At 37.4% G+C, this 15,073-nt stretch overlaps 1 protein-coding gene across 7 annotated transcripts; it reads right to left on the bottom strand.

Moving 5' to 3' along the window:
• Positions 1 to 5,942: 5,942 nt before the first annotated feature.
• Positions 5,943 to 8,864, bottom strand: LOC118243036 (uncharacterized). Of its 7 annotated transcripts, none has more exons than XM_081695314.1 (7): positions 8,774 to 8,864; positions 8,430 to 8,488; positions 7,978 to 8,340; positions 7,374 to 7,724; positions 6,466 to 6,579; positions 6,331 to 6,365; positions 5,943 to 6,159 (listed from the first exon to the last, which is right to left on the bottom strand). In XM_081695314.1, exons 2-7 carry the CDS (start codon positions 8,473 to 8,475, stop codon positions 6,037 to 6,039), a joined length of 1,032 nt encoding a protein of 343 aa, XP_081551440.1. In that variant the 5' UTR covers positions 8,476 to 8,488; positions 8,774 to 8,864; the 3' UTR covers positions 5,943 to 6,036. The 7 variants fall into 7 exon arrangements, with proteins under 7 accessions (XP_081551440.1, XP_081551442.1, XP_081551441.1 ...); XM_081695316.1 differs by having other exon boundaries at positions 8,678 to 8,780; XM_081695315.1 differs by lacking the exon at positions 8,774 to 8,864 and adding an exon at positions 8,634 to 8,766.
• Positions 8,865 to 15,073: the final 6,209 nt, after the last annotated feature.

Raw genomic sequence — 15,073 nt, 5'->3', positions numbered from 1 at the left:
ATTTCTAATTTTTAGGCATGTCCATGCTTTTTGAGTCTTGCACATCATTGATTACTTGAGTGACTTGATTGGCAGTTGATGAGCGAGTATCTGGCCAGCTTTTTCACCGTGTTAATAGTACCATGATTTAGACATAATGTATTCAGCCTGTCATGTTGACAGGAGATCAAATTTGGTTTGCAGTAACTTTTTCTTTTCCATTGTATCATGTGATGGCTCATGACTATAACCTATCCAGCTCTTTAAGGCATACAGTGCTTTTTTGATTTGTGCAATTATGATATATGCATATTGGCTTCGGCATCTGCCATATAGTTAAAGAGGACACCACTGGGGTTTCATTAATATCAAGAAACAGCACAATCTCAGACACAAAGAAATTAGTCAAAGTTTCCACAGAAGTAGCAGATTGAATCTCCTAGAGCAGTAACTGGTCTGTGTAGTATGAATATATATGTTCACAGATAAGGGACAATTAACTGAAATAACTACGTGTCCATAATCACACACATTAATGTGGGGTAGAAGACTTTATCTAAATGGGAATAGAGTCTATTAACATTCATATAGCTATATGCATATAGCTATAACATATGATTTAAGGAAAAACTATTACATGTGCAGATTTAGACAGGTGGATGTTTTTGAGGAAACCATGATCTAATACATGAACTAATACATGATCTAATACCCCCTTTAGTGTTGATGTATTAGTGTTGATTTGCAACAGGACCTGAAGCATAGGTTGTCATAAATTGGATGCCTACACCTAGTTTGCCTGCATGAAACTCTAGCCTCTAGCTAAGAAGAATCAGCGGCTTGTTAACAGACCTCTCTCTAAAAATAAAAAAGCAGTTTGATTGTCTAATGTTGATGTAGAACCCTGCAAACCACAGCTCAAATATGCTTCTCCTTCCATCATGTGTACTTGTACTCTGTGGAAATTGTGAGTATATGTGAAATGTGTATTTCTATCTTATTCTACAGTATTTTTCTTATTATTTACTGTCATTTACTGTCATTGAAAATGTATAAGTTTAAGTAAAAATTAGTAACAATGTGTGTACAGCTATCCTTTTTTCTGTTATATAATCATGTCTTTAGCCTGAAATACTTATTGTCAGCTTTACACTGGCTGATAAAGTTGGATATTAAACATTATCAATGAAAAATTGAAAGAAGATGATTATGAAGTTATCAAAGTATCTGTTTTCATTGTAATTCTTTATGGCTATGAAACAACTACCATTTATCTGAATGGATTTAAAGAAGAACATTTTAAAATGACTCTGAAAAACAAAAGCTCATCCTTGAAAATCATGAAAGTGGCTTATTCTGACTCTGGCCTTTATTATTGTGGAGCTTTTTTGCGGGATCACATGAAATTCTATAATGAATCACATTTGGATATTAAATGTAATATTCTATGATTAAAAATATTTATTCAGAAATATTCTTTGATCTATGATCTTCTATATGATCTATGCCTCTACTGTATACTGTATTATGTGGTTTTGTTTTACGGTTTGTCAACATACCTATTGTCCTGAGTACCTATAGTAATGCATGTGATGAATTTTCATTATGATACCCTTCTAAATAGGTCATGATGATATGCCTATAACTACACAGGATCATGGTGATGATGACATCTTTTTCAAACTGCTCTTGAGCAGAATCATCATTATTTTGATCATGGCCCTGGTGGTACTGCTCCTCCTCAGGCTAAAAAAGAAAAGCAAGCAGGCCCAAGGTAAACTCAAGAATGACAGCTTATACATGTTACAATAATAAGCTTTCCAGAATTGATAGAGAATTTAATGTCAAAGGAACTGCAGTCAGGCTTTTATCTCACACAAAATTCTGCTGTCTTTGGCTAAAAACACTTGTGGGTTTTGTGCTTCTGTTTCATTTGCACTAAAAATAATACCAAAAAGCCAGTTAAATCAATCTTCAATTTACAGTACAAGATCCCACTTGTACTAGTTAATTTGTTGATTTTAATCCAGATTGTTATGTGATGTTACTAGACACAAGTATTGTACAGCAGTTACATTAATAGTAATGTAGTAATGTAATCCATCTGCAACATTGTGTTCACCTGTAACCATGTAGTTATACTGTAGTAGCACAGTAGCTCTAATACACAGGTATTGAAGTAAGGCCACCAATGTTTCATGGCAAGAGTTTTCTTGCCAACCAATGCATGCTTTTTTTTTTTTCAATCACACAGAGTTGAAATTGTAGCCTACAAAAGTAATTATCCTGCAAAAATAAAGGCTTTCAACAAGGCCACTCTACCACCATTTCAAAAATGCTGAAGTAACTGTTGCTGTAGTCAACAGTAAATCTAATCAGTAAATTAGCTATAGGTTGTGACGTAGGCGGCACAGAAGAAGCAAGAGAGAAGGTCGAACTGATATATGTCCTTTATTCTTCATGTAATTTGAACAAACACAAAAAGAAGTTACGTTAAATCTCCTGGAGCAGAGTAGCGTTGCAACGACGGGCACTTTTGGTCTCGTCTGCTAATGCGCAGCATTTTCCCTCCGAACCTGTAGGAGAGATACGAGGAGAATGAGGAGCAGGTGTCCCCTATTAAAAGACTGGTGACTGAGAGCGGGGCAGGTAAGTGGTATGGTCCCTGTCTGGAGTTGGCGTGTCCCTCCCGGTAGGGGACCGGCCTACCGTCACACAGGTACTTTGCATATAGACTTTATATAGATGTGTATAAGGCTGACTTCCCACTGCATACATCATGATTTTATTTTGTTGTAAGCCAAATCATGCATGGTGTATGAAAATCTTTGGTTGTGAGTTAAGATTGGTGGACATATAATGCATAGTGTGACATACTCCGTTTTGGCCAATTTAGTGCTTCTGAGACCAAAGAGGGATGACTTTTCAGTTCTGGTAGTGTCAGAAAATTTAGAAAATCAGAGTGAGACTGCTCCTACAAGGCTAATCTACAAGCCACCAAAGAGAGGATGTCATTGGGAGACGTGAAACCCACGAGGCAACTAAAATACTGGCCATAGTGGGCTCATTGATGTATGGTGAATGAAGCAATTTAATTTACTTTAATGATAGATTCATTCGATAATCTTATCATATAGTCAACTTCAAAACAATATCACACTGTTTGGCATAGAATTCTGCCATCTCTGCCATCAACAGTTCAGGCTTGTGATGAACTTTTATGGCACCTTAAGACCAATTGAGCATCATTTTAACCATGTCCATCCCTTTATGATAAAAGGGTACCTATCTTCTGATGATTACTTCAAGCAGGAAAACCTGCTATGTCACAAAGCTCAAAATATCTCAAACTGGTTACTTGAACATAACTGTGAGCTCACTTACTCAAATGGCCTCCACAGCTACCAGATCCCAATGTAATAGATCAGCTTTGGGATGTGGTGGAACAGAAGAGTCGCATCATGGATATGCAGCTGTATGATGCTGTCATGTAAATTTGGACCAAAGCTCTGAGGAATGTTTCCAGCACTTTGTTGAATCTATGCCATTACATTTACATTTATGGCATTTAGCAGATGCTCTTATCCAGAGCAACTTACAAAAGTGCTTTGTCAATTACTCATAGAATACATCCTAGCCAGTGCATCAAGTTAAAGTTTAATATACAAATGATCTACAATACTGTAGAAATACAGGGATCACTGCTGATACCTAGAAGTACAAAATACACAAGGTCTCTCTTAAACAATGATAAGCGTAGTAAACAATAAGTGCTAGAGTTTGTTAAACAACATCAGTGTAATAAACAATATCCTACAATAAGTATTAATTTAGTCAGTCAATATGGGAGCAGGATCAGTTGTCATTTAAATATTGCACTAATAGATAGGTCTTCGGTCTGTTTGAAGACTGCAAGGGACTTTGCTGTCCAGACAGCAAGTGAGAGTTTATTCCACCATCTTGGAGCCAGGACAGAAAATATTCTCAGTACTTGTCATCCATGAGACCTGAAGCAAGGTATTTCAAGCTGAGCCATACTTGAGGTTCGAAGAACTTGAGGTACAGATTGGGCTTTGACCATTGACCTCATGTATGGAGGGGCTGGTCCATTTTTGGCTTTGTAGGTAAGCATCAAGGTTTTAAATCTGATATATGCAGCTACTGGAAAACAAAGAAGGGAGAGCAGCAGCAGAGTAACGTGTGAACTTTGGAAGATTGAAGACCAGCGGCAGCATTCTGGACAAGTTGTAGAGGGCTGATGGCTCTTGGAGGAAGACCAGCAAGTCGCGAGTTGCAATAGACTAGCTTTGAGATCACAAGAGACTGCACAAGCACCTGGGTAGTTTCCTGTGAGAGAAAGGGCCAAATCCTTCATATGTTACAAAAGAGAAATCTGTAAGACCAGGTTAGATTTGAAACATGAGTTGAGAACGACAACTGGTTGTCCAAAGTTATGCCCAGGATGCAGGCAGCTTCAGATGGTGATACCAGAGAGTTTTCAAAGGAAACTGTGAAGTCATGGTAAGTGTTGGGAGTACCTGGGATGTACAGAAGCTCAATTTCACTGGGGTTGAGCTTCAAGCAGTTGCCTATGATCCATGACACTATGTCAGTCAAGCAGGCTGAGATCTGGAGACCTGCGTGTCAGAGGGTGGAAAAGAAAGAAATAAACTAGTACTGCTCATCAGTGACAAAGCATCTAAGAAAATCTTCTGGCTCCACCTATAGATGAACCAAAGTGGCCAGTAGATGAACTGATGTTGCCATGTCAGAAACATCCCACCCACAGACCCACTGGTATAACTGATGCTCCATCTGCAATGTAATATTAAAGCATGGACTGGCTACTAATTGAGCTGCCCAGTGGTAGGTGGGCTCCCTTGAGTCTTGGTCTTCCCAAGGTTTCTTCCTTAATTCAGCCCAGGGAGTTTTTCCTTCCCACTGTTGCCTCTGGCTTTCTCATTAGGTATCTGGACCCAGCTTTGTGACATCATGTTGACAAATGTCTTATATAAATAAATTTGTCTTTGACTTTGTTGTGAACTGGGATAGGGCTAAAATGTGACCTTTTGGGGGGTTTCCAAGGTCTAGAATAGGAAAACTGTTCTACACTTATTAAGTAATGAGAAATTCATTGGAAACATTACATGACATGTAATCAGCAATTTGTTGTGAAGAGAGTTCAATTGACCGAGAGGTGACATATCTAAGGAAAACACTATTGCTGTTGCGTTTTATGCTGTCTTCAGCTCAATATTGATGATTAATATTGTTATAGTTTTATACTTATGTGCAAATAACTTTGTTCACTTTGTCATAGTGCACCAGGCATCCAGCCCAAGGGAAATGCCAACAGCCACACGCACACTCCCACACACACCATACCTTCCGCAGTCTCCTAATTATTGATTACATGCACCTCTCCCTCATTTACATTTTGGTCTCTCTATTCAAGCCCACAGGAAGTGTTAATCAACTGTGGCCCAGTGCTTTGAGAGTTAATGCAAGTGCCTTGCCTCTTTTTTCACTCACTCTTCTGCTTGGTATTTGTTTTATTATTGAGAATATAAACATTCTGAATGTGGGCTTGCATCTTGTTCCCTCCCTGTACATGTCACACACTTGATCTGACAGTACAACATCCTGTTTCCCCACAGATTATTTTAAAACAGAAGCATGATGTTCTATTAAGACATTGAAGTTATATTTTATATCACGCTATTTAAACATCATTTTAAACAATGTAAAACATGAAAACTAAGTGGCTAGTGAGTATTTCAAATGTTTTGAATCTGTTTTTACTTTGGTTTCATACCTATGAGAATACACACACACAAACACAAAGCAAAGGCCTGAGGAAATTAGTGAGAGAGTGATAAATATGCTGAATCAACATATTTATATACTGACTTGTGAACTATAAATATTAAACTGCAATAAAAACATTTTTATTGTGAGGAATTTTATGTTTTTATTTGTACAAGTGTATTTTGACAAGTTTTACCAGACTTGTATCTGGTGTATTTACATGCTTGCTTATAAGGAAAATAAAGGTTTTCACAGTCTGACTTGTGCATACACAGATTTGTCTTTAATGGGTTTTGCTCTTGATTTTTCTGAAGATGCCGGTTTATGAGAAAAACTTAAAGCAGCATAATTCAAGGAATCCTTGTCATCAACCTGCAAGAGTAATAAAATAAAATAAAATTAATAACAACGCGAAACTTTAGTTGTCAGCTTTCAAATGAATGTTCTGTGTCATACAGTGAAAGACCACTTTTTTGAAGTAGGTTTATAGATATTTAAATAACATCAATTTAATTCTGTGGCAATTCAGAAATTAATACTTACCTGATTCACTTGTATTGTTTGAGCAGTTAAAGAGTCTTGAAAACAACCAGAAAGTATAATTAACTAATTTCACATTTAGAGATACTTATATCATATTTATGTGCAAATATATGAGAAAACTTAACAAATCCATACCTTTTTGTCGATACTTTTGCAACATTCTGATAAGCATTACAACCACAGTTACAGTTATGATGTTTGATGATGCAAGTGCTAAGACAGGGAGTTTCCATGTCTCCATTTTGGTTTCTAAAATAAAGTTCAGTTAAGATACAGATTTTAACAGAAAACACTATTTTTCTACACTTCTGCATTTAGGAAGTTTTGCTTTTGCTCTCAAAGCATACTCATTATTCTGATTATTTCTGATTCACTGACCTGCACTACTAAGTACACATATAGACAACCATTGTTGGCTACTTTTCTTAGGTGACCTAAGTCCACCTTTTATATTTTTATTTGACTGGTGTAGAAATACTTTCGGTTGATGCTTGTGGCAATGTATGAAGAGTGACTGGTGAAGACAGGAAGACTTCTGAGAACTCAAGATAAAGTGCAGATGGCATAGAAGAAGCAACTATGAGCTTATTTGTGTTTATTTAACCTAGGGGTACTCAAGAGTGATCGATCGGGAGGTACTTAGTGGCACAAACTTCAGTGGACTGGACTTTCAAAAGAGCAAATCTTTAGTTAGGCATCTGATAATATATTGCTTTTTTCCTACAGTTAACTGTATTTCCATTTTTGGACATACATATTTTGATCATATTAATATTAGGCTTTTAAATTTGCATGATGAGCAAAAACCAAAACATGCATGAAGCACAACAATAGTTGCATTTAAATAAACTTACAACTGTATCCCTACTCAGTATTTTATAGTAGTCTATAAATATCTATAATTTTTTAAAGTATGCTATCTCTAAGTATACTATCTAATATCTTTAATCTATCTAACATGGTGTTAAAACACCAAGTAGTAGTAATTGGATGTTGATCTAGGGTTTGCTTTTTTTCACCTGACATTATATTGCAATCCTTACCTTTGAAGAACAGTGTAGTTCCATTCCCAAACAGTATCTCTCCACAAAGAGCCACAGCACAGTAGTAAGTCCCAGCATCAGAGAGGCTGAGATTCCTCTTTGTGAGCTCATACACACAGCTCTCTGTAGAAGAGTTAGCTGCAGAGCTCTTCTGACACTGACTCTTGCTGTGTCCGTTAATATAAATAATTCCTGGTTGAGACTCTTCTGAACCATGTCTGAACCAATAGACGCTGTGTCCTCTGGCACAGATCTCAGTGAGGACTGTACACTGCAGAGTCACAGAGTTTCCTGGATGAACTGGCTCTGACACAGGCTGCTGGAGAAGTGTGTGGCTGGAATAATGTGCACCTTAAAAGGTTATGAATTAGGAGAGAAAAATAACTTTAAAAATTGTAACAATGAAATTAATTGTTGGAATGAATACAGTTAATATGTAAATAGTATAAACTCTAACTTTAAAAATGATTCAACTAATGTGTAACATAAACTATTTCCAAATAAAAAGTCCTTGATCCAAAATGTCTGATAATAAATATCTGCAATAATATCCAATTAAAATTCTTATTTCTGCATTAGCATTTGGGTTGAAAGTGTGACTAACATTCAGAATCTTTGATCAGCAAAACAGTTCCATCTCCAAAAGTAATGATATTCATAAAAGCCACGGCACAGTAGTAGGTCGCAGAATCAGACTGCTCTGTTTTTACAATGCTCAAAGCACAACTGCCATCTTCATTCTGTACAATATAATGGTTTTTGTCAAAACCATTATAAAATGTGGCTTCTTTTGAGTAGCGCTGAGAGTCTGCAACTAGTAGTGGTCTTGTTCCGAAAGTCTGCTTGTACCATGAAACTTTATTCATTAAGTCGGAGGAATAATTACAAAGAATTGTCACATTGGCTCCAAGTTCAGCCGCTATTAGAGGGTCCTTTTGCACAACCACCACCACCTGACATTGTGCATCTGAAAATGCAAAGAGAATATATGCAGAAACATTAAATGAAAAGGACACTATAATCATATGAAAAACTAAAATAGAAAATGTAACTTACAAAAGTAGCCTGAGTAAAGGTATATAATCAAGAACAGGAACCTCATTTCTCAATGAAGTCTGGAAGAAAGACATTTTTAGTAGAAATATTTGTTTCGGCAAGTGAATTTATCCCAGTGTATCCCATTAATATTAACAACAGTATAATATTAATAGACTGGTAGAATCCAAAGACAGATTCTCTAAACAGTTTAACAAGCCTTACTCTGTAATTTCACTTTTAAAATATCCACATAAAATCATAAATACTTGATTCTTCTGATGGTCACATTTGTATCATTCCAGTACGCAAGAGATGCATCTGTTTTCAGAGAGGCATGCATAAAAAAAGTTTGTTCCACTTACATGCTCTTTGTATAAATATTTAGTGGAATAATCCTTTAACTCTGCCCATGTATTCATTTGCACAGAATAATGACTAGTGAGAACATCAAAGGATACTGACATCACAGTGTTTGACTGGTATGACAATAAGGGGCTGGTGTTACAGTATGGCCCCTCCTCCCAAAAGTCTCCCTGTGTGTGCGTGTGTGTGCATTCGTCTGTATGGCCACGCCCTCCCTATATTTTACACCTGCTCCTCATTGTGTATTGTTAGTGTGCATGTATATAAGTCTTGTGCTTGAATGTGAAGGTCGTCAATGTTTGAAGCTGGTAAGCCTGCTAGCTACGTAGTTGTCTTTGTTTTGTGTAACAGTAAATGTTTTGTTGCATCTTGCTTTGCATCCTCACATCACAGAAACATCACCCGTCAGAGGATGCCGGGAAAGAAAAATAAGAAAAAGTAGGGGAAGAAGGCGCATAACTGTTCCTCCCCTGCCCTTATGCAGAAACCCTCCATGCTCCTTGGCAGTCTCGGTACCAAAACAACAGGGGAAAGTGCTCCTGGAAAATGTTGGGTGAGGCCCCTGGGTATAGCTCAGGGGTGAACTCTGCGTAGTCCTACAGGCCCCCAATGGACTATGAGAGCTGGTACAAGGGAGACCAATATCCAGGTCTGGCATCCATAGGGTTTTATTACCCCTACTGGGACTACTAGGAGAGCTACAGGGAGTTTGAACAGAGTGAGGGCTATACAGATATCAGTCTCCGATCGGAATGCACTGACATCAGCTTGCAACCAGACTCAGAGGTCCATCAGGTAGAGAATCCAGTGATGTAGGTGGAGGAGGTGCTCCATAGGGATTCTCCCTCGGAGATGGATACCGTTTCGGAAGATTCCAAGAACAAAGGGCCTCTGGCGCCCAAGGTACCACCCAAGGGTCCTCCCAGGATGCACCACTCTGGAACAAGTACGCTGCCCAATGGGGCTTGCAGGGAGGCATCATCATCAGATGAGGACACTCCCTCCATGACGGCTCACAGCCCCAGAGCTCAAGCGTCTATGCCGAAGCCTCATAAAGGCAAGAAGGCAGTGTCACCAGTGCCCACGTCTGAGACAAATCAGCTGGTTCATGTCTGGATATACGTGCAATGAAGCTGGAACAACTGCCGCCACACAAGCCGACGAGAGAGGATCCCATCCAGCTGGGGTGGACTCTGACCCAGCCAACAATTGGGGGACTGGCTGGAGCTCCTGCCACCTTCCCTGGACTGTTTAATAGTTCTTTATGTAGTCCTATTCTTGTACCTGTACCAATCACTGTACCTATCCCTGTTTCGATTACTGTACCAGTTGCTTTGTCCCCCTTTGTGCCAGCGCCTGTGCCCGTCATTGTGTCCGTCCCTTTGTCTGTTTCGTCTTGGTCCCTGTCTTCCTCCCCTCTGTCCTGCTTGTGCTGACCTGGGTCAGGTTGCTCAGTCCTCGAGTCTTGCTATTCGGTGTGGGTTTTGGGGCCGTAGCTCGATAGGCTGGTGTGCAGGGAGTGGTGCCTTTGGGGAGTGGCTCTGTCATGGTATGGCCCCTCCTCCCAAAAGTCTCCCTGTGTGTGTGTGTGTGGGTGTGTGTGCGTTCATCTGTATGGCCATGCCTTCCCTGTGTTTCACATCTACTCCTCATTGTGTATTAGTATGCATGAATATAAGTCTTGTGTTTGAATGTGAAGGTTGTCCATGTTTCTACCTGGTTAGCCTGCTAGCCACGCAGTTGTCTTTGTTTTGTGTAACAATAAACATTTCGTTGTGGTTAACACGACTTGTCCCTGCATCCTGCTCTGCCTCCTCGTGTCACATTCTGTGTCCTTTTTCTATATCCTTTTTCTGTGTCCATGAATTCTTAGCATTTTATCATATTCTCGTAGCATCTTCAGATGCAAAATGTCAGGTGATGGCTTATGTGCAAAACCATCCTCTAACAGCGGTTGAACATGGATCTACTGTAACAATTCTTTATATATTTATTTATATCTATAAAATAAATATAGCTAAGGAAACCCATTGAAACTAATACCTCTGGCAATTATCATCCTCATATAAAAACACTGTAAGGTTCTGTTGGCTTTTGCTCAGCCCCAGGGCAAAACCTGATCCATACTTTAAACCTCAAGTACAGCTTAGCTTGAAACTGTCACGGACTGCTCCCCTTCCCACTGGTCACATGGTCCAGCCTGCTACATATGGTACAGTGTCTGTCTTGTATGTAACCACGCCCCTGTTGTCAGCACACACCTCACATGGTTTAGTGTTGTGATGTTTGTGCATTTAAACGGCTGTTGGTGTGTGGGTCTTTATCAGTCATTGTCATTATGTTTATTCATGCTTGTGTTCACATCATTCATGTTTGCTGTAGTTGTGTTAGCGTTCACTGCTTACGTTATATGTGAGTGGCGTTGTCTTTCACGTGTGTAAACAAACATCTATCACTATCGAGGCACTCTGTGTGTCCAGCTCCTCACCCTATGGCACTGTTACAGAAATGCTTGTCTCAAGGATGGTATGCTTTTTCCTGCCTCCCAGGTAATGGAACACACTTCCACTGGCTGTCCAGACAGTCCTTTCAGTCTTCAAACACAACCTGAAGACTTATCTATTTGTGGAATATTGAAATGGCCATTGATCCTGCACCTATGTTGAGTACTGAAATTCTAGTACTTATTGTTTGTATTGTTTGTTGCATTGGTATTGTTGTTTGATATAGAGCGTATCCTTATTTTGCACTTCTTCTAGGTTGCAACATTGATTCCTGGATTTCAGCAGTATTCTAGTTCAATGGTATCTTGAATTGTACTACTGTACTGTACTGGCTAGGATACATTCTATGAGTAGACGACAAAGCACTTTGTAAGTCGTAGTTCATTGTATTGCCCTGTCCTCAACCATCAATTAATCTCACCTGGTTAAATGCATAACTCAAGAAGTCATCCTATGGCTGTTCTATCAGAAAATACCCATAGTTAATTTCACTAGTCAAAGTCAACATCAAATGTATTTACATATTTATATAGCGCTTTTTACAACTGTTACATTGACAAGTTGTTCTCCATGTTGTGGTATTTAAAGATATATTTTACATGATGCTACAAGAGATGACTTATCAATTATATATATATATATATATATATATATATATATATATATATATATATATATATATATATATATATAAATATATATATATATATATAATATATATAAATGTTCTTTCGTCTTTGTACACCCAAACGAACTACAATACCCATCATTTTGTTTGACTCCAGTAGAGCAACTGATCCAATCATCAACAGTTCATCAGATCCTCATCACGTGCATATTGAGTTTACCTGTTTCCCATGTATATAAGCAATTCTAAGACTTTATTTTTGTTTTTGTGAAGTATTGCCACCAGTTTAAATGTGCATAATGAGCGTTCTTTTCCTGTTTTTGACCTAGTTTTCCCGTTACTCTCAATTTTGATTTTTGCTTACCCCTAGTTGGATTTGTCTGCCTGTGTTTTTGCTCTAAGGGTTTTTTTGGACTCGGACTGTTTTCCTCAATGATTTCCTCAATTATTGTATGACCCTGGCTAGTTTAACCCCTAACCCCTAACCCCTAACTAGTTTAATTCCTGCCCTTTATCCGCAAACATCTGACTTTGCTTACAACATTACAGTTGTATTCTGTTCTGTGATAAGGAGTTGAGGTAAGAGTGATATATTTTATTTTCTTTTGTTTTAATGAAGTTAATGGTTGAGTGGGCTTTATTAAATTTTTGTTTGTTGTGTTGTGGTGAAACACTCCCATTTAGATTCACTTTATGTTCTTGTTATTTTATATATATATATATATATATATATATATATATATATATATATAAAATAACAAGAACATAAAGTGAATCTAAATGGGAGTGTTTCACCACAACACAACAAACAAAAATTTAATAAAGCCCACTCAACCATTAACTTCATTAAAACAAAAGAAAATAAAATATATCACTCTTACCTCAACTCCTTATCACAGAACAGAATACAACTGTAATGTTGTAAGCAAAGTCAGATGTTTGCGGATAAAGGGCAGGAATTAAACTAGTTAGGGGTTAGGGGTTAGGGGTTAAACTAGCCAGGGTCATACAATAATTGAGGAAATCATTGAGGAAAACAGTCCGAGTCCAAAAAAACCCTTAGAGCAAAAACACAGGCAGACAAATCCAACTAGGGGTAAGCAAAAATCAAAATTGAGAGTAACGGGAAAACTAGGTCAAAAACAGGAAAAGAACGCTCATTATGCACATTTAAACTGGTGGCAATACTTCACAAAAACAAAAATAAAGTCTTAGAATTGCTTATATACATGGGAAACAGGTAAACTCAATATGCACGTGATGAGGATCTGATGAACTGTTGATGATTGGATCAGTTGCTCTACTGGAGTCAAACAAAATGATGGGTATTGTAGTTCGTTTGGGTGTACAAAGACGAAAGAACATTTATATATATTATATATATATATATATATTTTATATATATATATATATACAAAAATTATATATATATACAAAAATATTATATATATATATATATACAAAAACACATACAAAAAAATTTTATATATATATATATATATATATATATATATATATATATATATATATATATATATATATATATATAAAATTTTTTTGTATGTGTTTTTGTTACAGTATAATAAAGAAAACAATAACATTGCTGAAAACCCTGTACAGAGGGCATCTTCATGTTTCTTTTTTAATGTTGCGACCTTTTTGGTCCTAGAATTTGAACTCATGAAAGGTGTAGGTAATGGGGCTGTAATAACAGCTGTTGTCACAAAGCAGCTTTACACATATACAAGTCCAAGTCTTCAGTGAGCAAGCCAAAGGCAACAGTGGCAAGAAAATCTCTCTAGAGCAAGAGGTGGACCCATGCTCCTCTGGCTGACAATGTACACTACAATGATATGAACAATATGAACAATTGAGAGCAAAATGAGAAAAAAGCCTATTTAGGTTTTGTGTCTGAAACCAATCTGGCACAAGAATGTCTGTCTGTCTGTCTGTCTGTCTAGGGCAATGGAGAAGTAAGTGGCTGGGGTGGAGGTGTAGTGGGCTACAAGAGGGGGGCATCAGGGGGTGGTAGGAGGAGCCATACTTTATTATGTATAGAATCAGCAGAAGTATTGTCACATTGTTTTCAAATTAAACAATTATTATAGGACTCAGGACTGAGTGAAACTTGGCGATTATACAATCCAAATTACAAAAGCAGTTTGGGAAGAAGAATATAAAGAAGAGGAACCAATTCTCACCAAGGACATATGGAAGACAAATACTTACAGAAAAAACAATGTTTTTTGAATTTGTACATTTTGAGAAATTCTGCAGTGATGTCACAAAACAGTAAATATATAGAATGATAGTCTTATTTAAATTTTCCATTGAGAAGTCTTTGTAATTTCAATTATATTCTCAAAATACCAACAGATGTGTCATGATTAGTTCCTCCCAGCTTTCATGTTTTGTGTTTTCCCTGTCTTGTGTATTTTAGTCCCATGCAATAGTTTCATTTTCTCCACCCCTCATTTGATTGTCCACACCTTCTACCTTGTTTAATTCATGTATTTAAACCCTAAACACCCCAAAATAAACCATTATTAACCACAGAAGTTAAATACATTTAGCTCAATAAGAAAGAAATAACTTGTCAATGCTTGACAGTACATTTTTAAGATGATATATGAGCCAGCCCTTCATTGTCATACAACTAATCACTTCAATGTCAATATTATTTGATCTATTTGATTATTTGATGGTTTATTTTGGGGTGTGGGGGTAGTAGATGGTTGCGGCAATCGTGGGTGTGGCCCGGGGGCTGCAATCTTAGGCATCACATTTGAGGTCTTTTTTTTATAATGGTATTAGAATGTAGTCATTTAAATGAATGTGAATAGTATGTATGCAAACTCAAACACAGTATGATCCTTTTACATAAAAAATAGAAAACAAGAAAAAGTGGTGTCAGTAACTTTATATAGAATAACTGACAGGAAGAGGCCTTTCTGTACAGGATAAGAGGGGTTGAAGTGAATTACAACTACACTTGTATGCACACTTGACTACACATATTCTATTTTATGGACTTCCTATATTAATTTTTGCAGCAAAAAAGAATCCATCCCCCAGGTTTTTGTGAAACACAAAATCTGAAGAAAAAAACAAAACATCCGAATATGACATAAAACAGTTTATGTTAAAACAAGGCGGAAAAGTCAGAA

The sequence above is a fragment of the Electrophorus electricus genome, chromosome 13 (genome assembly GCF_041902795.1).
Source record: "Electrophorus electricus isolate QZ-2024a chromosome 13, ASM4190279v1, whole genome shotgun sequence".
In the NCBI taxonomy this organism is placed as follows: Eukaryota; Metazoa; Chordata; class Actinopteri; order Gymnotiformes; family Gymnotidae; genus Electrophorus; species Electrophorus electricus.
Note: the sequence above shows the minus strand (reverse complement) of the source record. Positions and strands in the feature narration are given on the sequence as shown.

Excerpts from the sequence above, each read along its gene's own strand:
- LOC118243036 (XM_035536558.2), bottom strand. The coding sequence starts at position 8,398 with ATGATTATAGTGTCCTTTTCATTTAATGTTTCTGCATATATTCTCTTT. Across the intron at positions 7,725-7,977 it reads GCTGATCAAAGATTCTGAAT|GTGCACATTATTCCAGCCAC; the intron begins GTTAGTCACACT and ends TAACCTTTTAAG. Across the intron at positions 6,366-6,465 it reads GCAAAAGTATCGACAAAAAG|ACTCTTTAACTGCTCAAACA; the intron begins GTATGGATTTGT and ends GTTGTTTTCAAG.